The sequence below is a fragment of the Ammospiza caudacuta genome, chromosome 1 (assembly GCF_027887145.1).
Source record: "Ammospiza caudacuta isolate bAmmCau1 chromosome 1, bAmmCau1.pri, whole genome shotgun sequence".
Taxonomy (NCBI): Eukaryota; Metazoa; Chordata; class Aves; order Passeriformes; family Passerellidae; genus Ammospiza; species Ammospiza caudacuta.
This window is the reverse complement of record NC_080593.1, coordinates 135,192,504-135,219,817: the sequence shown is the minus strand read 5'-3', so window position 1 is coordinate 135,219,817 and position 27,314 is coordinate 135,192,504. Positions and strand designations below refer to the sequence as shown.

General features: G+C 40.2%; 2 protein-coding genes across 2 annotated transcripts in view; one reads left to right on the top strand and one right to left on the bottom strand.

Annotated features, from left to right (window-relative positions):
- NECAB1 (N-terminal EF-hand calcium binding protein 1) overlaps positions 1 to 15,388 on the top strand; it is a 60,382-nt gene extending 44,994 nt beyond the window's left edge. Inside the window, exons 9-13 of the mRNA XM_058807441.1 lie at positions 1,123 to 1,176; positions 2,607 to 2,719; positions 11,327 to 11,404; positions 12,384 to 12,475; positions 15,360 to 15,388. Coding sequence (XP_058663424.1) covers positions 1,123 to 1,176; positions 2,607 to 2,719; positions 11,327 to 11,404; positions 12,384 to 12,475; positions 15,360 to 15,388 — 366 coding nt within the window. The remainder of the gene's footprint in view (positions 1 to 1,122; positions 1,177 to 2,606; positions 2,720 to 11,326; positions 11,405 to 12,383; positions 12,476 to 15,359) is intronic.
- A 4,093-nt stretch (positions 15,389 to 19,481) lies between these two features.
- C1H8orf88 (chromosome 1 C8orf88 homolog) lies at positions 19,482 to 27,176 on the bottom strand. The gene is made up of 5 exons (XM_058819625.1): positions 27,089 to 27,176; positions 26,190 to 26,266; positions 24,728 to 24,812; positions 21,169 to 21,275; positions 19,482 to 19,520 (listed from the first exon to the last, which is right to left on the bottom strand). The coding sequence occupies exons 1-5, from the start codon at positions 27,174 to 27,176 to the stop codon at positions 19,482 to 19,484; spliced, it is 396 nt and encodes a 131-aa protein (XP_058675608.1).
- Positions 27,177 to 27,314: the final 138 nt, after the last annotated feature.

Here is a 27,314-nt window from a genome sequence, read left to right as displayed (position 1 = left end):
AGTGAAAGTGAACTTTCACTTCAGGAATACACATTTTTCCCTCATTTTTTTTTTTATCCGAAGTGTCTGCACTGACAATAAAGCCGGCTGTCTTTCAATTCCCACACACATTTCATGACTTAACTTCACAGCAGCTTCTGAACACTCCAGCCTTGCTCTGCCACCTGCTGCTGGTGGAGGTGCTCTGCTCATTTGGATTCTACCTGCGCGTCTCTTGCTGGCTTTCAGCGAGTACAGCATCTGTGCTGGCAGAACAGCTGCTACCTGAGGTAAATCAATCCTCACCCGCGCTGGGAGTGGAAGGAGATTTTTCTCTTTGTTGCACAAGAACTGTGTTCAGTGAGACGTGAAGCACCACTAACAGAGCGTGTTTTGCTCCAGCTGCTTATTGCAAATCAATCTGCTTTCTTTTCTCAGGCACATGGGTATTTTTCAGAATATCATAATGGCACTGGGTTAGGAGGTACTGCATGTGCCTGGCAAGTAAAGAACGATTTTGTGTGTGTTACAGGTTGGTGTTTGTGTGAATCACTGATTCCTGAAGTGCACATCCAGTTTGGGTACCAGGTGCACTCACAGACACATCTCTTTGCTGCTGCCCAGCCCATTCTTACAGCAAGGGCTGAGCACAGGTTCAGAGACCTGACTCGGACCATCATGCACATCTCCTCCAATGCTAGAAAACAGCCCCTTGCAACCACAGAGTCCCTGCAGGGAAGTTTCTTCTGTGTAGAGTTTTATGATTGCACAACAGTAGCTGATAGTTCATTTCAAATTGCCATTGTTGCTCATCTCCACTGTCCATGAGACAATTTGAGAGGATGTCTGTCTTTTCTCAATTAAGTCCAACATACATTTGGGAACAAGCAGATTTGTTCAAATGAAAAATCACTAAGCACTATATATAAAACTTTACAAGACGGCCTGGGCTGGAATTAACCACTGAGGCATGCAGGATCATGTAAAACTTGTGTTTGACTTAGAACTAATAAAAAAGGGATTTAACTTCTTGGCGTAGAACAGAATCTAGTTATTGGAATAGTTTGTAAAAAATGTAAGAACAGAATACATCTATATTATTGACTCCTTACAATTTCTATTTTCTTTTCAATTGCCTCAAAGGACCTCAAGCTTGAGCCACTTGAAGAGGAAGTTTTGGAAGAAAATGCAAGATCTGTAAGTACTGTAAGTTCAAGATAATGATTTTGACATTTTATTTTAAGCACCAGGCATTGAGACCACACCAGGTCTCTTTTGCTAAAAATAATTTTAAAAATCTTTATCCTCAATTTTTCCAGTGATAAGAATCCATTTTAGTTGGCAGAATACACTGGGCAAAAGGCAACAACAAAATTTAGAATATGTGAGTAAAACTTTTATATTAACTTTTTACATTGTTTTTAAAGGACAGAGTGAGCCAAAACCTTAATACACATAAGGAGAAAGATTAATAAGATTTATCAAATTTAGCAGCAGTGTTTATGGGGTGGTAGCTTCTCTGCTCCAAATGCTGGATGCATGCTTTAACCATTGTTGTACAGCCTCCCTCCCTCCCAAAACTGCCATAGGAAATCTTATGAGGTAAAATGGAAGAGTATCTTGTGCTCATTACAATCTACAAAACCAAAATTGTGACCAGAAATAAACTTACTGCTAAACAAGCTTATGTCCCAAGATTGATATACTAGCATTCCTAAATTCATAAACCTAACATTCATTCATTTGAACCTAAGAAAATGCAAATCAAATATACATGAAAAAAATTATTTAATCACAGGAGTTGCATTAGATTTTTTTAAAAATGAGATTATGCAGTATTGCTACACAAACTGCTTATAATCCATGATTTAACAGTATTCATTATCAAGGCAGAAACAAGTCAAAAACCTGCATGTAGTGATTAAGAAGCACATAGTGTTGCTTTAAATGTTCCATTAGTAAAGTTGACAAGCTTCAATAGGTTAATCAGTAAATAAACAACTTGAAAGAGCTAAATGATGATTATTTTAATTCAGGATAGATAGGTCTTCTGCACTGCTGACTGTTTCCATAGCCCTGTTTATAAAGACTGTTCATTTTCCTGCCGGGTTATGGAGGGAAGACCCCCCTCTCTCTTCATCACTTAATGTGGGCTATCTTAGGCCTCTCAGTCAGGTGAGGGGCAAGGCTCTAAAAGGTAAAAACTCTGAAAGCACCTTTACAAAAGCAACAATGCATCCAGTGCAGGTTGTGGGGATATTCTCTTACCCCAAAACTCTCTGCTGGCATACAGATTCATCCAAGGAAACACACTGACTTTATTACTGAGCATCTCAAAGCCCAGCCTGTGCTTTGCCCTCTTCTGAAAAGACTCAGAAGAGGGCAAATCACAGAGTTAGGACAACAGGCTGAAGGGGACACTCATGCCCAGACACAAAAGCCAAGCTTGAGCTTTTCTACTTCTCCACTCCAGATCACTAAAATAGGGACTGCAAACTTCAAGGGAACTTTTGTGGGTTTTCTTCTATGATTGGGGTTTTATTGTTTCATGATAGACTTTTCTATGTTTAAAGTACAAGGAATTCAGAGGAAGCTGTGGCAGCAATATTGTCATGGTTTTGTATCAGCAGATAATGATTGTTCAGCACCAAATGTCTGTGAAAGAAGAAAAAGTGGAAGAATTCCATATTGCCCTGAAGCAGTACCTGGAATCTGCTTCTGCTCAAGGTGGCTGCTTGCAGTAAGTACAGGGTTATTGTCCTTGGGCTGAAGGAAGAAATGTAGTCTTTTTTCTTTAGTAACTCAGATTATTCATGAAGAGAGAGCCTATGATACCTTTCTTGGTGGGTTATGTGTGTAAGACAAAGCTTCCTAAAGACACCTAGAACTAGAAAGAGATGTGAGAATGTGCAGATTTTAGGTACTGTCACAAAATGACTGTACATCCCAAAGATGCTAAACAGTCTTTTCAGGCTTGTTAGTTCTGCAGGTCATCAATTCATGACTTCTGGAAGCTTCTAGGCTGACATTCTTTATTGGAAAACTCATTTGCCATCCTTAACTTATGCTTACCTGGAGAAGGAGCAACTTATCAATTGTTCACCAGTTATTTGCTTGGAAGTTTTCAGAATCTTCCCTTTAGGCTGTTGTCGTGGGTTGACAGCCTTTATCCCAATATCGTGTGTTGTGTCTGGCAGCTGTGCCTTTTCTCTCTTCCCCCCCCCCGGCCGTCTTGCTGCGGCGGGGCGGGGAAGAGAGGGGGGAGTGTTTGACCAGGCCTTTTTGCTTTTGGCTTTTGCTGCTTGGCTTGGCTAGCTGCTTTGCTTGCTTGCTTTCTGCTTTTTTTGTGCTGTTTTTTTTCCTTTTCTCTTGCTCCCTCTTTCTTACCCTCCCCTGAAGATACTGGACCGGCTCCGGACGTGACCTGAAGACGTCCAGGACACCCGAAGCTTGCAGAGAAGCGCCGCGCCCTCTCAACACACAGTCTGTTTTTTCTGTTTTCTTTTCTTTTCTTGTGTTGGGGAGTGTTCTTTTGTTACTTGTAAATAAATAAGATACTGGACCGGCTCCGGACGTGACCTGAAGACGTCCAGGACACCCGAAGCTTGCAGAGAAGCGCCGCGCCCTCTCAACACACAGTCTGTTTTTTCTGTTTTCTTTTCTTTTCTTGTGTTGGGGAGTGTTCTTTTGTTACTTGTAAATAAATAGGTTTTGTTTTCCACTTTGCTCCTCCGAGAAATTCCTTCCCGAACCCGGTGTTGGGGGAGGGGTGGTTGGAGGTTTGTTTTGTTTTTGGGGGGCTCCCTTTTGGAGATTTCCCCTAATTTGTCCTAAACCAGGACAATATACTTTTTGGTGCGTTGGCCGGGAAAGGGAGGCCAAAAAACAGTGGAAAAAAACCTATAACAATAATATTTTGGTTTTGGCTATTTTGTGGGCATATCGGTGATTCATAATGTCATTTGGAGTGGAAGCTTGCCGGTCGTTCTGGTCCCTAGGGGTTTTTGAAGTTTTAATACTTTTGTGGTCCCTGGGGTTATTTCCTTACCCAAAAATAGCTCTGATGTTGGCCCTAATAAGTAGCTTTTGTTAGCGGGGGGCACTAACCAGAATAGTCATTGTGCTGGTCTTATGTATGATGATGTGTCGGATAAAAATGCTGGACTTTATTTCAGGAATGTATGGACTGTTATTATGGTTGTTTACTCAGTTTGTTTGGGGAGAAGAAGGGGAAGGGGCTTTTCAGCCTTTGTCTTCCTTCTTGTCCTCCAAATTGTTGACATCTCTATTAGAAAATACTGAATTTCCCCTGAGTTTGAAAGAAACCATCTTTCTGGCATTTAATTTATTAAGCCTTTTCTATACTGTCTGGAGTGTGTATAAAATGAAGACTGAGATTTCTAGAGGGCTTAGAGACACTCCTGACTTAGGAGTAAAACAAAGCAGGAAAAATCTTGACTGGAGTGGGAAATGGGAGGACATGGGCCAGACTTTAAAGGAATTTTCTGATCCTATGGACTGGGACTTTCCATCTGATCAAATTCAGAATCCAGTCGAGGTGGCAAAGTATTTGAGGGAGAAGTGCCATGGTAATACTAAGGAAGAAAGGATTACTGCAGTGAGCTGGGCCTTGGCATTTGTTTACCGTACTCTGCTAGATACTGTGGAGCAGCAGATAGCAGAAAGGGAACAGGGTGATAAGTTAGTTACTACCCCAGTGACCCAGGCTGCAGCTAACATCCCAGGCTCCAGGCTAGCAGCTACATCAGACAGCAGGCCCCAAACCATGGCTGTTGCAGCTAATACAAGAGGTGGAAAGTGTAAAGGCAAGACCGATCGAAAGGTAGAGGATGATGAGGATGATGATGCAGGAGAAGGACCCTCACCAAAATCAGAGGCCACATCAAGGGGCACAGAATCTGGAGCTAATATTGACTCCTTTTCTCTGAAGGACCTCAGAGGCCTAAGAAAGGATTACAGACGACAACCTGACGAATCTATAATTAGTTGGTTAGTCCGCCTTTGGGATGCTGCAGGGGAGGTTACGATTTTGGATGGTACTGAAGCAAGGCATTTGGGATCCCTGTCACATGATCCTGTCATCGATCAAGGTATGATGAGGGGGGCTAACCCTCACAGCCTCTGGGAACGGGTCCTAAGAAGCGTAGCAGAACGATACCTGTGTACGGATGATCTCTATATGCAGCAGACACGGTGGAAGACCATAGAACAGGGGATCCAACGCCTGAGAGAGATGGCGGTGGCAGAGCTCATTTTCTCAGATGACACAACAACTAGGAATCTGGACCTGGTACCATGCACACCTGTAATGTGGAGGAAACTCGTGCGACTTGGGCCACCTGAATACGCTTCTGCCCTAGCAATAATGAAGCGGGATGATACATATGAGACTGTGCTCGATATGGCAAAGAAGCTTCGAGCGTATGCAGATGCTGTGCATGGCCCGACTCATGCCAGAATTGCAGCAGTGGAAACCCGACTGCAGAAACTAGAGGATAAAATTGAGGAGAATCATAAGAAACTCCGGGAAGAGATTAAGGAGGACCTTATTCAAATCTCAGCTGTACAAATTAGAGGTCCTGGTGTCCAACGCTGGCGCTCCTTTGATGGGGAGAGAAGGTACACCCCACGGACTGAGTTATGGGCTTTTCTGCGTGAGTCTGGAGAAGACATGAGGAGATGGGATGGAAAACCCACCGCTGCTTTGGCACAACGGGTGCGTGATTTGAAGAAAAGAGAAAGTATCACCAAAAGGATAGCAGCTCCGGTCGCTCGTAGCCGAGATGTTAAGTATGATGATGACGATGACATGTCCGATCCCCTTGAAGGAACTTCTAAGGCATATGCCCAAGGAAAGAAGGACAATCTGGCTTAGAGGGGCCCTGCCTCCAGCCAGGAAGAGGCACGGGAGAACCGGGTTTTTTGGAAGGTGTGGATCAGATGGCCTGGCACATCAGAGCCACAAGACTATGAAGCGTTGGTTGACACTGGATCACAGTGTACCTTAATGCCATCGGAACACGTGGGGACAGAACCTGTTTCCATTGCTGGAGTGACGGGAGGATCACAACAGTTGACTTTGTTGGAAGCTGAGGTGAGCTTGACTGGGAAGGAATGGCAGGAACACCCGATTGTGACTGGTCCAGAGGCTCCGTGTATTTTGGGCATAGACTTCCTCCGGAATGGCTATTACAAAGATCCTAAGGGATTCAGGTGGGCTTTTGGAATAGCTGCAGTGGAGATAGAGGGTATTAAACAATTGAACACCTTGTCTGGACTATCAGAGAACCCATCTGCAGTAGGACTCTTGAAGGTAGAGGAGCAGCGAGTGCCAATTGCCACCTCAACAGTGCACCGCAGGCAGTACCGGACGAATCGAGATGCCGTGATCCCCATCCACAAAATGATCCGAGAGCTGGAGAGCCAAGGGGTGGTCAGTAAAACCCACTCACCCTTTAACAGCCCTATCTGGCCTGTGCGAAAATCTGACGGAGAATGGAGACTGACTGTGGACTATCGTGCCTTGAATGAAGTGACTCCACCACTGAGTGCGGCTGTACCGGACATACTGGAACTGCAGTACGAGCTGGAGTCTAAGGCAGCAAAGTGGTATGCGACCATCGATATTGCTAATGCGTTTTTCTCCATCCCTCTGGCAGCAGAATGCAGGCCTCAGTTTGCTTTTACATGGAGGGGAGTGCAGTATACCTGGAACCGACTGCCCCAAGGGTGGAAACACAGTCCTACCATCTGTCATGGACTGATCCAGGCTGCACTAGAAGAGGGTGAGGCTCCAGAACATCTGCAATATATTGATGATATCATTGTTTGGGGGAGCACGGCAATAGAAGTGTTCGAGAAAGGAGAGAAGATAATTCATATTCTCTTGGAAGCTGGATTTGCCATTAAGAAGAGCAAAGTCAAGGGACCTGCCCGAGAAATTCAGTTCTTGGGGGTGAAGTGGCAAGATGGACGGCGTCAGATTCCTGTGGATGTTATTAATAAAATCACTGCCATGTCCCCACCAACTGATAAAAAGGAAACACAAGCTTTCTTAGGCGCTATAGGTTTCTGGAGGATGCACATCCCTGAGTATAGTCAGATTGTGAGACCCCTTTATCTGGTTACCCGCAAGAAGAACGACTTCCATTGGGGCCCTGAGCAGCAGCAAGCTTTTGTCCAAATCAAGCAGGAGATCGCTCATGCTGTAGCCCTTGGTCCAGTCAGGACGGGACCAGATGTGAAGAACGTGCTCTACTCTGCAGCCGGGAGCCATGGTCTGTCCTGGAGCCTTTGGCAGAAGGTACCTGGCGAGACCCGAGGCCGACCATTGGGATTTTGGAGTCGGAGCTACAGGGGGTCTGAAGATAACTATACTCCAACAGAAAAGGAAATCTTGGCCGCCTATGAAGGAGTCCAAGCCGCCTCGGAGGTGATTGGTACAGAGGCACAACTCTTTTTGGCACCCCGACTACCGGTGTTGGGATGGATGTTCAGAGGAAAGGTTCCCTCTACCCACCATGCCACCAGTGCTACTTGGAGTAAGTGGATTGCCCTCATTACACAGCGCGCTCGAATTGGGAAGTTAAATCGCCCTGGGATCCTGGAGATAATTACAAATTGGCCTGAAGGTGAAAGCTTTAGTGTCGCAGATGAGGAACAAGAGCCAGTGACCCGGGTTGAGGAAGCTCCGCCATACAATCAGTTACCAGTAGAAGAAACACGCTATGCTCTATTCACCGATGGTTCTTGTCGTGTCATAGGGATGAAACGGAGGTGGAAAGCAGCTGTGTGGAGTCCCACTCGACGGGTTGCAGAGGCTACTGAAGGAGAGGGTGAATCCAGTCAATTTGCTGAAATCAAAGCTATTCAACTGGCCCTAGGTATTGCAGAGAGAGAGAGGTGGCCAAGGCTCTATTTGTATACCGATTCCTGGATGGCAGCCAATGCTCTATGGGGATGGCTGAAGAGATGGAAAGAGGCGAACTGGCAGCGCAGAGGAAAACCAATTTGGGCTGCGGAAGAGTGGAAAGATATCGCTACTCGGGTAGAGAAGTTACCTGTGAAGATTCGCCATGTAGATGCCCATGTCCCCAGAAGTAGAGCTAATGAAGAGCAGCAAAACAACCAGCAAGTACATCAGGCTGCAAAGATAGGGGAGTTGAAGATAGATCTCGACTGGGAGCATAAGGGAGAGTTATTCTTAGCACGATGGGCCCATGATGCCTCAGGCCACCAGGGTAGAGATGCCACCTATAAGTGGGCACGAGACCGAGGGGTGGATCTAACCATGGACAGTATCTCTCAGGTTATTCGTGACTGTGAGACGTGCGCTGCCATCAAGCAGGCCAAGCGGGTGAAGCCCCTCTGGTATGGGGGGCGGTGGTCTAAGTACAAATACGGGGAGGCCTGGCAGATTGATTACATCACACTGCCTCAAACCCGCCAGGGCAAGCGCTATGTACTAACCATGGTAGAAGCCACCACGGGATGGTTGGAAACCTACCCTGTGTCTCATGCCACAGCCCGTAACACTATCTTGGGCCTTGAAAAGCAGGTCCTTTGGAGGCACGGTACTCCCGAGAGAATTGAGTCGGATAATGGAACTCATTTTAAAAACAATCTTATTAATACTTGGGCTAGGGAACATGGCATCGTGTGGATATACCATATCCCCTATCATGCACCAGCTGCAGGGAAAGTGGAAAGGTATAATGGATTGTTAAAAACCACCTTAAAAGCATTGGGTGGGGGGTCTTTTAAAAACTGGGAGCAGCATTTGGCAAAGGCTACCTGGTTAGTTAACACTCGAGGTTCCACCAACCGAGCGGGTCCTGCTCAGTCTGAGCTCCTTAATATAGTAGATGGGGATAAAGCCCCAGTGGCCCATGTCAGAGGTTTGTTGGGAAAGACAGTATGGATCAACCCTGCCTCGAGTACAGACAAACCCATCCGTGGGATTGTCTTTGCTCAAGGACCAGGTTATACATGGTGGATAATGCAGAAAGATGGAACAACACGGTGTGTACCTCAGGGAGACCTGATTGTGGGATGAGATTCATATATGAATGTCATTGTTTGTTGAATGTGAGACAGAAGGAAACTGTAAGTGTCAAAGGTCTGAGCAAGTAAGATGAGAGGAATGCGTAAGTGTCAAAGGTGTGAGTAAGTGAAATGAAAGTTTTTATTGTATATTCACGATATGGGATAAGGGGTGGAGTGTCGTGGGTTGACAGCCTTTATCCCAATATCGTGTGTTGTGTCTGGCAGCTGTGCCTTTTCTCTCTTCCCCCCCCCCGGCCGTCTTGCTGCGGCGGGGCGGGGAAGAGAGGGGGGAGTGTTTGACCAGGCCTTTTTGCTTTTGGCTTTTGCTGCTTGGCTTGGCTAGCTGCTTTGCTTGCTTGCTTTCTGCTTTTTTGTGCTGTTTTTTTTCCTTTTCTCTTGCTCCCTCTTTCTTACCCTCCCCTGAAGATACTGGACCGGCTCCGGACGTGACCTGAAGACGTCCAGGACACCCGAAGCTTGCAGAGAAGCGCCGCGCCCTCTCAACACACAGTCTGTTTTTTCTGTTTTCTTTTCTTTTCTTGTGTTGGGGAGTGTTCTTTTGTTACTTGTAAATAAATAGGTTTTGTTTTCCACTTTGCTCCTCCGAGAAATTCCTTCCCGAACCCGGTGTTGGGGGAGGGGTGGTTGGAGGTTTGTTTTGTTTTTGGGGGGCTCCCTTTTGGAGATTTCCCCTAATTTGTCCTAAACCAGGACAGCTGTCATTGTTAAATTTTAATTCATAATAAATAATTGGAAAAATTAAAAAGCAAACTTTTCAATGAAACTGTGTTTCTGCCTTGCTCCTTTTAGAATTAATAAAACATTAGAGCTGGGTTAAGATAAATTTTAGTGGCTTACCAGTGTACCTAATTTTTGAATTTAACATACTAGAGAGATCTACTATCATACATACCACAGACCATTATGAAAAAGATATTTTGGTAGTGTGTACACGACACAGAATCTTCCCATCTAGTCAAGGGCTTCAAATACTGCCTATCACACCCCTAATTTATGAGTCTTGTTGCTATGAGATTATCAGAATTAGGATTTTATCAGTAGTGTTCACATAGACCAGAAAAATTAGGCTGGAAGAGTGATCTTTCTGCAGTGGTTCACTTGTAAAGGCAGACTGATGAGGAAAATAAAATTCTCTAGTTGGCCAAGAGATGGAAAAAAAGCCCAATAAGAAGTTCTCCCAGCCTCCTCCCAGAAATGAACATCCAGCAAAGCACTGTAGTGACTGCAGGTTTGTTGGTGACATGACTTCAGAATGCAAGTTAGCAAATGGTGGCAGAAAGTTCCTTTCTTTCCCAAGTGTACAGGCATTTGTTAAGTCTGTAATGCCACCTAATGGATGGGTTTTGCTGTAGCTCTAATTGACAGGGACTTGTTTTTTCCAACGGCTTTTGATATTTTGGCCATTTTACCATGCACTTTCACATGCAGCAGGAAAAAAAACAATAAATCACAAAACACTGCTGACTACAATATGAAGCAAAAGCTGAGACCAGTTTTCAAGTACATCATTAGTGAGGTCAGCAACCTCACACTTGGGCACATGGAAAAATCTGTATATATATTTTCTCTGCTATTTATCTAAACATCAGTTTGATTACCCAAGTGAATAAATACCCTACACACTATAAAGCTTTTATGCTCAGGACAATAAGCAGGATGATTCTGTGTAGAAGATCAACAGATATCCTGTGGGTCATTTTTCACTCCTGAGAAACTGTTACTTGAATAACTTAAGAACAAGTAACTAGTAGGCAAAATATTATTTTTAAAGTGTATCTGCAGCAGATATGCCTATATGGCTTTTTACTCCATAATGTGTGCATTATTTCATTTAATCCATTTGCTTTCAAAGCACTTAAATTCTATGACACTTGGATGCATCTCTCATACAAAAGGATAACTTCTACTCATTAGATTATCTTCCCTGAGCAGCTGTTTGATTAATTTTCTGTTTAGCATTTTTTAGATAAATAACACTATTGGAGCAATATGAAAAATTATTTTCATAAAAATATTACATAATAAAAATAAATATACAAGGGGTTTTATTTTTAAAAGCTCAGATAATTTGAAGTATGTGATCACTATGATCAATCATTTGTTAAGTTTATTAATTGGGTTGGTATTGGGTTTGATTTTCTGTGGGTTTTTTAAAAAAATCACTGCATTTGTTCCTACTGAAAAGCAGTTAGGAGTAAAATGTATATGTCCAATAATTTTGTTTTGTTTCAATAAATTAATTCAATTGTGAAATTCTTAGTGTTTCCATACAGAAGATTCCGAGTAATTTCCACTTCATTGTTTATGAGTTCTGGGAAAACAGCAATGCCTGGAATAGGTAAGTGTCAGGACTTTCTTTTTTTTTTTTTTTTGGTAATACATAAAATTTGAAGGTTAGAAACCAATTGTGTGGAAAGACTGAGTACAAATTACTTTAAATACTGCTAACCGATCTTTTGCTAAATACATCACAATTAATATTTCAGAACAATACTTTGGTTGCTAAAGACTTGAATATACTGAAACATAAATAAAAATCCCAGAAAGACAATGGTGATTATTTATAGCAGAAAGAGTCTGAAAGTGAGTACATAAGGATATAGCATCAGGTGAATGGTAGTTCATCAGAGACAGAAAACCAGGAAGACAGCAATAGCACCAGTTTCATAAGGAAGAAAAACAAAAAGACACAATTATTGAAACAGATGGTGTGCCAGCCTGCAGCACACATCAGTAGTTATGGGAAACTCTCCCAAAACTTCCTAATCCACATCACAGGAACCCATCCAACAGACTCCCAGAGTGTCTCTTTTGGGCCCAAAACAGAAATTATTAAACATCCTACCAGCTGAATTCTAGCCTCCGGCAGGCAGATGACAAAAGGATAGTCCTTACCTATATTAAGTTACAGCACTCAAATACACCAACCCTGTGATCCTAAATCTGTAGAGAGAGCCTGTTCTTCGGGAGATGGAGAAGTCTCTTGCAGCTTTGTTGCTTTCCTGTCAAACAAAACCCCAGTTTTACTGGGTTTCCTATCACAGAGACTCAGGAACACTGGTAACACGTGTCAACACTGTACTGGGTCACAGCCAGGAGATGAGCATCAGACTGACAGCGAGCTGCACAGAAGAAAACCTGGGTTTCATATATCTGCAGGCCCTTCATAGCTTATCTGATCTCCTCTCCCACTATCACTGTAAGTTTTTAAGCACAGAATCTCTGTACAGCATTATTTGTGAAATTTCTTATGCTCATTTAAAAAATTGAGCCCCTTTAAAAAACATGTCACATTTTTATTTTTTGCAATTATTTAGCCACCTTCAAATGAATTACAGCAAGACATTCCAGAGAAGTAATGTGGATTTCTTGGAAACTCCAGAGCTCATCACACCAATGCTAGTCCCTGGTAAATATCAACTTTTCACCTCTTCTTTTTTTTTTTTTTTTTTAATATGTGAATGGTTCTATTAGTGTGTTGCATCTGCAAGACCACTGTATAATATCACCCTTATTCAGATCTTCTTTGGTAAAGTATAGAGGAGAAAAGGACTCCAAATATTTCTATTTTAACCACATAAACATAAAATGCATCAGCAAGGAGAAGACCCACAGTGCTTTATTTTACATAGTGTGAAGTAACACTGACATACACTATTTAAGAAAATATTTAGAATAAACAATACTATTTGTGAATGGTAAAATAGACACCATTTAAGATTTTCAAGGAAAAAAATGCTTTCTGATTAGGACTTCAATTTATTCCTACTTACATTGACTGAAGGGAGCCTTATTTACCAGTAATTGATATTCACTAACCAACTTGTTGTACACACTTCCTGCTATGTTAAAAAAATAAAAAACAGGCTGGTAAAGATTCCAAATTTTTATTCTTCATACAAACCATTGAGCATGTAACATCTTTCTCCTAGAAATAAGAGTTAAAAGACACAGTGCAGGTGCAGGATGAAGCAAAGAAAGCATCAGTCTCATATTTACAGAGAGAGGACATTAATTTATTTTTTTTATTTTAGGGGACACAATCTATTACGCTGAAGCCCTAATTTCCTATGTGTCTGAGTACCGACTAAATTTAAAATAATAAAACCCCACTTAGTACAAAAATAAATGTAGTCTTGTACCTAGGGTTTGTTCTTAAAATAAACCAGCCAAGACATCTTCAGATCTCATGAGCCTGATGTGGACACAAAATTATATGCCAGGGACTCCTGCAGAATTCAGAGATTTTAGTTAATGAACCAAGCATCTCTGTAAAATCTTGTATCTACTGGGATGTTGCTGGATTTAAGAGAAACTTGATTTGGAAACAATGGAGCCTTTTTCCAAAATTCTTTCTGTCCAAGAGACTGCACATGATCCAGCAGTGTTCCAGGGTAGTTTACATATGAGTAAAGTGCAATTTACATAAAATAAAATGTAAACATAATTTTTAAGTGCCTAAATATGGAAGTGTCTGAAATTGGATTCCAAGTACTCATTACAGCATTTACTCTGCCTGCTAAGAAGGATTTCAGTCTGCAGCACTCTGTCCTGGCAGACAGTTACCATAGAAACAGTATTTCTCACTGTGCACTCCTTGCTGGGGCAGGGGCAATGGGAATTAATGCATTCACACTTCTTTGTACCATATTATACATTACCTGTAATTTAGAAATCTGTGCAATGATTTGAACTCTGTTTCATGGAAAGAGCTTCCTGCAATTTATCTATACAAATTGTATTTGTGTTTGAAAGACAGAAAATGACCTTGAAGTAAAAAATGATGGCTGCAATCCCACCAGTACACTTTACAAAAGAATTTTATACATATTTTATCACATAAAGTGATATCGCTATAAAATCAGAAGGAAAAAACCCTAAACCTGTCTGCAGTTAGAACACAGATAGTCTCTATTCTAAAAAAACAATTTACCCTAGCTGAGAAACTTCCAAACTTCTTTTACACATCTGGGTAGATAAGAACTGAATCAATTGCAAACTGTAACCTGAATCTGATTCATTCAAAGTTTACAACCTGTAAGTCTTTACCAATTAACTAAAATTAGTAAGGATGCACTTAGTGGCCAAGAATGATTCAGGAAGACAAGTTTTCAAGACTGTTTGATCCAGTATTATCCCAAAGAAAATTAATTTACCATCAGTTAAGAGGAACCACAAGCTATTATAATCACTCATTGTTAACTCACCCAGTTTTTCACCCAATCTACCAGGGTGGCATGAATCATTCAGTTCACATTCAGTGAATGTCTCATTTTTACACAAGATCTGGACTTAAGGACTCTAGAGAATCTTTGGGTGAAGAAAACAAGATAAAGGGAAACCACTGAACACTTATAACAATATAACCCATGAAATAAATTGTTAAATTGGCATTTTGGGGGGTTGAAACATCCACTGATGTTTCAAAGACTACTAGGCTCATAGCCTGAATTCAGGTAGGACTCTTGAGTATTTTCTCATCATGTTTCTTCATGAATAATAATTTTGATTAAAGTACCATTAATGGAAGCATTTATGGATACATATATAAGAAATAAGTTCTGTTAATGAATTTGTGTAGTGTGACACCTACGTAGCCTAGTACACTCCTTTACTAAGGGCATTTGGCATCTCACATACAGTCCCCATTCCTTTTCTTCCTTTCCATCTCTCTCCATAAATCTTGTGGTTCCTCTCTGCATAAAGTTCCATTTCAAAAGGCCAAAGGCTAGAGATTGTGGGGAAGAAATACAAATTGGTTTCACCCCAGCACTGCCTATAATCTGGTAATTACAGAACTTTTTATGGGAATGACATTTTGCAAGCCCATCAATTCTCCTACTTTTGAGGACAAAAAGTTATTAATTCCTAGACTTGCATAAAAAACCCACCAGATTTGAATAATGTCACTAGGAAAGCAAGTCATTAAAGCTAACACAACCACCCAGGGAACACAGAGCTTGGGTTAAAAACTGACACACACAGCAGCACAGGACTGAGGATTTATTTGATTTGCTCTCAGGGCGCTTAATTCTACGCAGCTGCACCTACGACACATAAATGTTTCTTTGGATGTTATCAAAAAGGGATATAATTATTGTGATAAAGCCCTCCCACCACTTAGACTCAGCTCTCCCAGTATCCTGAGTATTTTTTCTCACCAGTATTAGCTGCATATATAAACAAGCATTTAATTATATATATTATGGGTATTTTATTTAGAATTTTTACCAGAGGTCAATAAAGAAATGCAATTTATGCTAAAAATATAAATAAACTCTGTTCTCTTTCAGCATTGTGGTGTGTCCTCAATAACAACTAGAAGTTGTGGTTCCAAGTAATGTTAATGTTGTATTGCCTTTCATTACACTAATATTCATATTGCAGTGTACAAGTGAAATTATGATAACATTTGTTATTATGGATGGAATCTGTTCCACTTTATCCATTCTAAAATCTGGAAAACTGCATTTATTACCTTTTCTTCTTGTGACTAGTTCAGTGAAATGATGCTTTCTAAAAACTGAAATAAGACAACTATGATAAACTATTTATTTCTGTGACAGTCCAAACTGTCACAGAAAAGTGTGTCTTGAATGTATGACTAAATATTTGTGAAAAGTTTTATTACTGCATTAATAAACAGCCATTACTTAATGCTGCTGTGTTCTCCTTTTACAAAAGAAAGAAGTATGAACCGGAACACACATGTTCATACATGTCTGCAGAGAAGCTGTAAGTCATTAATGAAAAGAATAAACATAGGGAAAACTCTTTGTGCTAATGCAGAACTTCCCCCAGCATATTTTCTGCTCATGACAAAACAAGGCAACAATATCTCCTCTTACAGACTCTTAGCCCTTACCCTCCCAAGAGGAAACATATCTGCCTATCTCTCATCACTGTAGATCCCCACACTGAACACTGCACAACCTCTATGTTCTGACCACTCAGGAAATATTTTCTTTGGATCTCTGGCAGGTCACTGCAAAATCATTAGAGAAACTGCAGTTACAATGTAAATAACCATAAACCTTGAGCTTGTTTAGAGGCTGGTTCTAGCAGGGGGCAGGGCTGCTGCATACCCTTGAGCGATGAACAGCACCATCTCCATGGGGAAGATCACCCTCTTCAACCAGGGTGCAGCTTTGGTAGGGATGCACATGGAGCATTGAGGGGGAAGTGGACACCCCCTGGGCCAGCTGGGTCAGCTCAATCAACCTGGTCATCAGTGGGTGACAGGGGTGGAGCCAGACTGCCCTCACATTCAGGGGTCTGGGGGTCCTGGTTGATCGAATGTGAGCCAGCAGTGCCCTGGCAGCCAAGAGGAACAACCCTGTCCTGGGGGGCATCAGGCACAGCATTGCCAGCAGGGCAAGGGAGGGATTGTCCTGCTCTGCTCTGAGCTGGGGCAGCCTCACCTCAAGTGCTGGGGGCAGTTTTGGGCACAAAATATAAAAGAGATATAAAGCTATTTAAGAATATCCAAAGGAGGGCCATGTAAAGCTATTTAAAAGTGCCCAAAGGAGGGCCATGAGGATCATGAAGGGCCTACAGGCATAGCCAAAACAAGGAGTGGATGAGGTCACTTGGTTCAGCCTGGAGGAGACTGAGGGGAGACCTCATTGCAGTCTGCAACTCCCTCATGAGGAGAAGAGAAGCAGGCACTGATCCCTTCTCTCTGGTGACCTGTGACAGGACCCAAGGAAATGGCATCAAGTTGTATGAGGGGAAACTGAGGTTCGGCAATAAGAAAAGGTCCTTTACCCAGAGGGTGGAGGAACACTGGACCAGGGCAGTGGTCACAGCACCAAGCCTGACAGAGTTCAAGCAGCATTTGGACAATGCTCACAGGCACATGGTTTGAGTCTAAGTGTACTCAGTCTAAGGGCCAGGAGCTGGACTCAATGATCCTGTTGAGTCCCTTCTAGCTGAGGATATTCTGTGATGCTGTAAGACCTGGAAGTAGCAATACTTGATTCCCTAGCAAGTCATGTCTCCTGCATCTGAGGTGTGCCCTCCTGCCCAAGAATGGGCAAGCAACCACTGTAACCTCACAACTCCACAGCAGGCTGACAAACTCTACATGCTATATGACCACTCTCTCCATCCATTTAGCAGTCTAAGCTTACAAACAGTACCCAAAAAGAAACTTAAATGCCATGTTCAATAAAATACCATCTCGTTTAGTTTTATTTCTTCTCAGCAAAAAGTTATCATATGTAATTGAAAAGGGGGAACTCCAACTACAAAGTCTTCATTGCAGTAAGGTCCTGTGTTCCAGAAATCACAAGGTCGAAGCTCAATAGGTTCCTATTTTATCAGCAGAGTTCTGAGGTGAGCTATTTGTCTGAACAAAGGCAAATGTAGTGCACGTGAGTTACAGTAGAGGAGCCCAGCTGGTCTCCAGCTCCCAGCTGAGGATGACGCATGTTAGCTGTAGTTTGTCTGTCATTCATGGCAGGCCCATGCAGCATGTGGGCTGCAATTCCAGGTGACTCTCAGATGACACCAGATGCCTACCTTTAAGCAACTGAATCAAGCCCTTTGCCAATAAAGTTCATGAGGTCTTGGTTCTCCACACAAATGTGGATGTCAGAGAGGGTTACATGCACATCTGAATTTATGTGCCCATATTACAGAAAAATTTCACCCTTATCTCTCTCACAGTAACTCAGTGAAAGTGAATGCTTTTAACACCAAAGTCCAAGGCTTTCCTTTATTGACATGATCCAGATCCTTCAGATCTGTCAATTTGTAAAAGGGCACTGAAACTATCCTCACAAATGACATCAGTATAAGTTTAAAGGTTTGTTGTCTTAATCAAAGTAAATCTACACATACTTCTGAACAAGTTGGCTGCTGTTTTTAGTATGCCAAGATGTTAAGTTACTGTATAGCATGGGGTTTTTTTGTCACTACTGACCTACCAACAAAGGAAATAGTGACATATGACACAGAATCAGGGAAAACCCCTAAAAATTACATACTACACTAAGGTTTGTGACATTTTTTCTTTTCACTGTGAAAAATGTATTAAAATCATTCTTACAATCACCTGCTTTAGAACTTCATGTCAATTAGGTGCTGGAAGGGTGAAAAAAGTTGTAACAGGTCCTATATTCTTGTAAGAGTTACTCCACTTTGTATATATACTAGTAAAAAAACACTTTGATGAATCATACACAAGAAGTTTGAGAAGTTTCACTTAGGAGTTTTGAGAGCTACACACAGAAACTGTCTGAAAATATGTTTCCCCAACATATTGGGAAAATAGGTCCATTTGACTCACTCTAAGAAACTCCCGGAGATTAAAAACTAACCAACAAAAAGATTTATTTGCATCATTCAGGAAAAGAAAGCCAGTGCCAATCCAGTGCAACTTGACAGTTTTTGCATTACTGCAATTGCCATTTAACACATCCTCATTTAGCTTTCGTTATCATTTGTGACAGAGGGTAAAAAATTGCCTGCAGTACCCAAATGATATTATTATGGGTCAAAATAGACATTTATAAGTTAATTATATTCATACAAAATATTTGTTATTGATGCCTGTCAACTGATGGATGCTTTCAGGAAGTACTTGGACTACTGCTTTCCACTTCAGTATTGGATACCAGACTCATTGAAGGGAAAAAGAGAGAATTAACTCTACATTGGTATACCCATTTACCCATATAAGACATAGGATTAAAATCTGTCTTGTTCCTCAGTTTTTCCTTGACTTTCACTTTTCAAAGTCAAGAACACAGGACAATTATTTACAAAGAACTTTAAGGAATACAATGCATATGCAGGTCTCCTGTTCTGATGCAGGATGAGAGAAAATGTCCCTTGTTAGTGAAATTACTACTAATAAGATACTTCATACCTTGAAAAAAGGTATGGGTATCCACAAGATATTAAAGAATATCTTGTGTCAAGATGAAGATTTCAAATTAAGAAGAAACAAGTCAAGATTTGTCAAAAAAAAAGCCTAATAAAAAACCTCTACTACTAGAGGAGTAGACACCCTAAGACATCTGAGAATTGACACAGCCGGTACTTGTTCCATCTTTACTTGAGGAAGGGAGTTAGGAGCAATCAAAAGGTCCAAGTCAAGTATTTATTTAGAATTTATGGTCAGGCAGCACATCTGGCTACATAACAGAAACAATTCAATGACAAAATTCTGCCACACCAATATGCAAAATTATTTATTTTCACTTTAATCATATTGCCATTTCAGGCATTACAAATTAAAGGTTTGTCTCTTAAAGCATTCAGGCAATTACAGGAAGAAACAGGCATTTTCATAGGTTTCACAGGGTCGTACTTCCATCTGCAGGCACCCAAGTACCTTCAAAAATCTTGAAGACCTACATCAAATGTAGCTCCCTCAGTGACGGACTCTGGATCTTCCAAACAACATGTCACTTCTTGCAGATGTCAATGAAAGGTTTGTTCTTTACCTGTGAGACAAACCAACCCTCAAATTACTTCCGTTATAAGAGATCACTTAGAGTTTTCATTTCAGTCTGCTCATAACTCTTTTTTACTCCACATCCATTTCACAATTTGGAACTTTTTTTTATTATAGCAAACAGTTCTATTTTCATAAATCATAGGGACTTCATCTAAAAGTTTCCTATTGTGTGTCAAGCACTAACAGTACTGACATCTGTTTGAATGCTGAGCCCTGATCCCCACATCTGAAAAAACCTCCAGTGTCCTTTGGGACAAATGCAGTCCACAGTCCACCAACCGTAACTGTATCTTCCTTCTAACAAGTCATTCTAGGAAGTTTTCTTCATCTGACAATACAACTTTTACTCATAAATGGGCACACACTTCAGCAGTGGCTTCAAAAATTCAGAACTAGTAAAGTCTTAGATAGGCATGAACTGTCTGAATACTCAGCTCAGCAGCAAACTGTTGAAAACCCCCTGCTCCAAAATACAAGCTCACTGACACTGTAGGATTGTCTGTCATAAGAAATTTATTTGTAGGCCACCTTCTGCCACTTTTAAGCATCAATTATTTGATTTACACATGATCTCATCAATTCCTCTGGTTTCTGTGCAGAAAAACAGATGACATGACCAATCAATAGCCCAGAATTTTGGCTGAACTAGGTGATCTCAGTGATTTCTGTATAGGGACCCTCCTTTTTCCTAGGAATGTAAACATCTGAAAGCACACAAATTATCAAAATTTGCCACTTTTAGAAACCCAGGTGGTGGGAGAGGGGAGAAAGTTAGGAAATTAAAGAGCTGAGACTTCCCCATCTGAAAGCAGATTTTCAAACAAAGAAAGCTTTCATCTTGAGGGCAAATAGAAAGATATAAAAAGATCAGGGAAAGGTGATTATGATCATATATTAGTTAATTTTTGTTTTTTCAAAGGACAGAATTTTTAAAGTTTAAAAATGCCTCCAAATGTGGCCAACAAAGTAACCATGTGGACATACTTTTCCATAATAGGAATCCTATTTCTAGCAGAACTACATCCCAATGGTCTCAAAAGCAGCCGAGTTATGTAGCCTAATTTGATATGATGTTTACACAGAAGCTTTTCCCACACTTGGGGTCCAGAATATGATCCAGTAGATGTTTTTTCCTAGCATATGAAGTTTTTGAGGATTATTTCATCACAAACATTAAGGTAGCACACATGGATATCCTTCACATTCATTTCTATTAATTTCTCCCCAAAACCAAAGACCAAAGATAATGATAATACAAACTGCAATGAGCTCATTAATGGTTTTGTGGTGGACACTGATGCATGAACACCTCAAACAGTGGATTAAGATTTTTACCAAGCTGGAAATGTATCAAGATTGTTCTCTTCTATTTTGAAAACATGAAAACATACCTGATTTTTTCCTGAAAACAAATTTAAAACTCTTTCCCTTTATAGGGTAATACTCAGGGTAAGATGTCAAATATCAACTGGAGAAGTTACATACAAAAGTTGTGTTGAATTGCTCAATCTGTCCTTTGAAGGTTTTACCAATTTGACAGGCCATTTTGAAGGTAAATGTTTCCTGTCAAATGGTTTATCAAAACTTCCATGAATGATTTTGTAACTTCATTTACCACAAAAGAATGCACTTACTGGCTTTTCAAGTACAATTGGATGATCAGGAAGAAACTCTGGTTTCTTCTGAGAGAGAGAAACATTTGAAAGCTTCAGAAGGAAATCTCTGCTGTATTGGATCCTTTCTGTGAATATAGAAAATCACTAAGTTTAACATTCTTGTTTAAGGAATTAAGATTGGAAATTCAGAAAAATTATTTTGTAACTTATAGAAGAAATGCTACACATGGAATATAAAAATCAATTTTAAAAACAGAAGTAATTTAGGTCATATCTTGCATCAGGAAATTCTGAAGTAAATTACAGAGCATTTCACTTTACCTGTATCAAACTGACACAGTAAATAACACAAAAGACGAAAAAAGCTGAATCCAACCTTACAACAGACAGACTCCCTATATCTTGTTCTAATTAGCAGAAACACCATAAACTGGTCTTGAAACCCACAAGAAAATCTGTTTATAACTCACTCCAAAGTGGCACCTATTTTTAAGTGACAGATAACAAAAACAGAGTGTCTCTTTTCTTGGAGCTAATAAGTTAAATGTCTTTCAACACCTAAAAGTAATGACAAGATCTGCCGTATGCAAAATGGCAAACAGATTAATAGCAGTGAAATACTTTTGAGGGATTATGTTGGATCAACAAGTGTCAGAGCCTTTGCTCAGAACATGTAGGTTTCTCATTCAAGTTGATAGCACTATGTCTGCTATGGCATAGCTTTGGATACAGTATATCTAGCAATATCTGGTTTTAAGCCAATATTCTCAAGCAAGAAACAAGAGGAAAGGAATTAGGCAAACAAAGAACAAACCTTATCTCTGGTCCTTGATGACAAAGAAGCATATTGCTTTAGCAATAATGGGCTTCCTGCAAGATTGTTACACTGTCACCTGATGGACAACAGTTTTTCCTTCTCAGACTGTGGGATGTTGAAAAGAGAGAAGCTGATATCAACGATGACACAGATTTTTTTCCTGCCTTTGAACACAAATGATGCAGTAACTGGTGAACCTAAGGGAGGGCACGTGGGTAACTTTGAAAAAAAAACAGTTTAAAGAATACAAGCATACTTGAAAACTTATGTCTTCTTTTTACCTCCCTTTGATTAAAAACCTATTAAGATGATTTTTGTAAGACCTTTAACACAATCCCCCACAACATCCTTCTCTCTAAATTGGGGAGATGTGGATTAGATTGGGGGATTGTTCACTGGATGAGGAACTGGTTGGACAGCTGCATCTGATCTCATGTTGGAACAAGTGCAGAGGAGAGTGCCTAAGCTGATCACAGGGTTGGAACACCCTCCCTAAGAAGACAGGCTTAGATAGTTGAAGATGTTCAGCCTGGAGAAGTCTCTTGGGATACTTTGGGACAGCCTTCCAGTACCTGATGGGGGCCTACAAGAAGCTACAGAGGGACTTTTCAGAGGCATGTAGTGATAGGGAAAGGGGAATGGCCTTAAGCTGAGGGACAGTAGGTTTAGGCTAGACAGGAGAACAAAATTCTTTACTCTGAGGATGGTGAGGCACTGGAAAAGGCTGCACAGAGAAGTTATGGATGCCCCATCCCTGGAAGTGTTCATCATCAGGCTGGATGGGGCTTTGAGTAACATGGTCTCCTGGCAGGTGTCCCCACTCATAGCAGGGGGTTAGAACTTGAAATTTTAGTCCCCTACAATCCAAACCATCCTATGATCCAAAGAGTAGTGGTCATGTCTGGATGCAGATCAGTGAATGATGAATGGGATCCCTCAGGGGTCCATATTTGGACCAATTCTATTGAGTATCTTCAGCAATGGCAGACAGTGGGATCAACGGCACCCTCAGCAAATTTGCAGGTAACACCAAACTGAGTGGTGCAGTTGGCACGCCTGAGGGACAGGATACCATCCAGAGAGCCCTGGAAAAGCTCAAGAAGTGGGCCCATGAAAACCCCGTGCTGCACTTAAGAACTGCTGAGACAGATAATTGAAAGCACAGTACCACTGAAGAGATATTAAATAGAAATAGAAATTATTATCTGGAACTTAAAGTACAGCTGAATATAAACAGAGCTCTAGAAGAAATGTTACTGTACAAGAAAAAAAAAAGAAGAAAACAAAAGACTTATTTATAAGAAGTAGCTGAATAGTAGGACCTCTAAAGTTGTGCAACTCAGAAGGAAAAGATTACAACTATCAGCAAACAAACAAAAGCCCTTTGAAAACAAGTGTGAGAAAAAGTTTGACAATGGGGAGAATTGTGGAGCAGACTCAGAGAGGCATCACAGAGCAAGTAACCACTGAAAATGATCCAAAGGGTTGGATTATACAAGAGACCAGGATCTGATGAGAAGCTGTTTAAGATCTTGTAGAACAAAACAATCTCTACTCACCACAAGCAGAATCAATGACAAAGAGCAGAAAGAAACCACTAAATGGACAGAACTTGACAAGTCTGTCATCTAACTAGATCAAAAGAACAGAACTCTCTTCTATTTATCAAGATCAAAAATAGAAGAAATGAGCCTGAGCTTTAAAGAAGATACATGGAAGACTTATTTTTAAGTCAGTAACACCCAACAGAACCAAACTAATGCCCAAGAACCTGTGAGATGGTAACCTCAGACTGACAAAAATATGAAAGCCTCATTAAAACCTAACAGAATTCTTTCAAATTTTGAGTACAAATAGCAAAAGGACAAACTACATCTTCAGAGATTACTTAAGGATTGGAAATTACAGATGGATGCCTGATTACAGGCAGACACAGACAAATGAAATTGTCTCAATAAACTGGTGACCTAACCTGGGTAACTGATGCAGTTTCTGTGACATGTTTAAAAATGAAGAATTAGGTAGGAAGCAGGGCAGGGAAGTATTGTGAGAATGCATTTGAACTCTGAGATTATCCCTTAGTGAAAAAAAGGAGCATAATTTTGACTTGGTTAAACAACCATTTCTCTATGAGTACAGTGGCAGGCAGTACAGAGAGAAAAGCATAAGGAGCAAACCTTAAGGACAGTACTGACACAGAAACAAATAGTGCAGGATTAATCATTACAAAAAAGTTAATTCATATCTAACCACCCAAATACTATTATTTCAGAACCACCATAGTAAGAGCAGGACAAGGAAGCCAAAATGCTGAGTTCTTAACTTGTTTATATTCAATAGTATGTGTGCCACAACTGAGCCCTGCAGCAGGGTAAAGGATGCAACTCAAATGTGCACTTCTACACACACAAACAATCCATACAAACCCAGGATTTAGTGTGAAGAATTTTTTTTTATTTTTCAGGGAGCTGGCTGCGGTTTTTTGTTTGTTTGCTTTGTTGGGTTTGTTTGGGTTTTTTTAAGTTATATCCCCATACGCAAGCAGCTCTACCAGTGGAAGTTTTCTACCTCAGTTATGGTGAATTTTTACACTTTCTCTAGAGTGTTATGTGAAAAGCAGGAAAGTTTCATACTGCTCTCCAAACTATCAATGCACTGGCTGATCAGAAAAAATGAAGTGCAGCCCACATCACTTCAAAGTTCAGTTGTCCTTCATCCAGAAAATAAAATCCTGACACAGCTCCACATGCAGTATTTTACCTTTTTTTTCTCCTGATTCATGTTGCTTTGGTTGACAGAGCATCATAGTTTGAGTTAAGATCTTCACTTCAGTCATTTCAGATGACTAAGATAGGAAGGAAAGTTATGAAGCTTATTTCCTTTAAGCATATTAAAACAAGGATACATGTTTCTTAGGTAAAAGTAACAGTTGTAGTACAGTTTAATTTGAACCAGAAGAATGTTACTCTTGATTACATACAATAAAGAAATAAGACAATACAGATGAACATATTTGAGAGATATTTTTATACAGAACTTTACAGTTCTACTGTTAGTCTTTAAAAAGAACACAATTATCCCTTTCTTTTCTATTATCCCACCTAAAACACAGCCACAAGCTGCTACATTTGGGAATAATAAAAGCAGGAAGGACTTTTCTTAAAGCCAAAAGGATGGACTTGGATTCTTTCATTTAGCAGAAAGGACATGGTCAAGTCTTATTGAAAAAGTCTTTTCCATATGCTACATTAAAGAAAAAGCTAAAAAAATATAAAAAAACCCAGCTATACCTATATCAAACAAAGGCAAAGTGCAGCTACATGTAGCTAAATACTGATGAAACTGAATTTTACAGCACTGATGACCAGAGGCTTATTTAAAAGTGAGTAGTTTGTTTTCTTCAGTAATTACTGCTCAAGAGACAAGGGTGTTAATTTCCCTGTGTTGGATCAAAGATAGGCTCCCAAGACCTTAACTTTTTTTTTTTAATGTTAAAGTCAAAGGCAGCTTGCAGAAGCTTAATGCAATAAAGAACGCTTACTGGATTACTGAAACTCTTCTAAAATAATAAAAAAATAAAGTAAAAATTAAGGAACAGGTACTTGTTCTCATAAAAAACGCCCATTTATCAACACTCTGAAAAAACATTCAAATCAGAATCAACAGAAAGTTCAGGCTATGAAACATGAAGCAGGCTATGAAACATGAAGCATTCCATTTGGAAGACTTCAAACTTCATCTTCCAGCAAACAGCTACAACCAATTTCAAGTCTGAAAAACATATTTGTACCATGTCCAAAGTCAAGCACTCCTAGCAATAAAGCATAAAGTTTTATGATGTTAGCTGTCTCAAATGAATTTGTACATGTGCTAACAACAAAAAAAAATTCTAATTTTATTATTTACACATAATAAGTGAAGACAGAATACATGTACTCTAAGTTTAAAAGAGCTGACTTAAATTCAGGAAGACTAAAGAAATGCCACACAGATTTTTTGTAAGAATCTTAAATTCCTAAGCTGCATTTTTCAGCTATTAGTGCATGCAAATACCAGGGAAAGGCATTCCTGAAACTCAAAATTCTCTTCAACAGTTCTGACACTGCTGGTTTAAAACATTCAGAGTCAAGGACACTCCGAGCTGGAACAGTTTTCATTTAGTTACTCAACAGATCTGCTGACCTCCAATTTATAAATAATTATATATTTCCTCAATACTCACCCAGTTAACCTTACTCTGCAAACATACTTCAGTGCTGCTGGGTAATTCAGTCCGAATGTTTAATGCAATGGGTGATGCTGGTGAGCATAAAACATTAAGAAAAAATAATTTCAATAGACACCACAGTATTATTTTGTGATACTTGCCCCAAGAACATTCCTTGCTGCACAGAGATTTTACAGGCATTTATTCACAACTTAGAAGCTCCACATCACCACAGGACCCCTTTTCCGTTTCTTCCATAAATTTCATACAAAGTAAAAGTTTATGATGTCACTTAGCTTCAGTCCACATCAGCACAGCTGATGACTTTCTGCTGGAACAAAAATTTCTAACTTAACAATAGCAACTGTAGTACTGCAATAGCTAGGCTTTAATCTATAGAAATTTAAAAATTAAAGCAAAATATTCACACCTGACATAAATACTGCATGATTTTTTTTCTTGAAGTTTTTTGGGTTTTTTGTTTTGAATTTGTGTGAAAGCTAGATAAGAACAATGCAGTGCAGTGTACTGTACCTGAGGCATCAGCACTTGCAATAAAACCCAAATAATCTGTTAAATTATGTGTATTTTATGTTTTCAATAGTAGGATCAGTCACCCTAAGAAATCCAAATTTAACAGAGAAGCCTGATCCAGCTTTCTGAAGCTACATTTCAGATGCCAAGCTAGAAGAGCAACACCAAAGAGCTCTGCATAAATCTAATACAGTTTAAATTCAGATTTTATCACAGAAATGATGTGCTAAGATCAACACACAGCAAGGTGTTTTCTCGCTGTAGTTTAATGAAGTAATTTAAAAACAAAGCAAAACAAGACACCTTACACATCCTTGTTACTTCCCAAAACATAACCCAAACTTTGGTAACGTGAACTGCACCTTAGCCGTGCTACTCACCTTGTTTAGAAGACAGTTGATGCACAGGTCGTGCTGGCTGAAGGGATTTACCAATAAACTTTTTTGCTTCTGTAACATTTTGAAACATCGCACTTCAAAAAAGCAGCTGAAATCATTAGCATTCAGTTTCACATATGGATGTTAAACAAGAAGAGCAATCTACCTACTCCCTGTTAGTTGCATTTGACAAGGCACTATTTTATCTGGGCAGGAAAAAGCAGAAAGG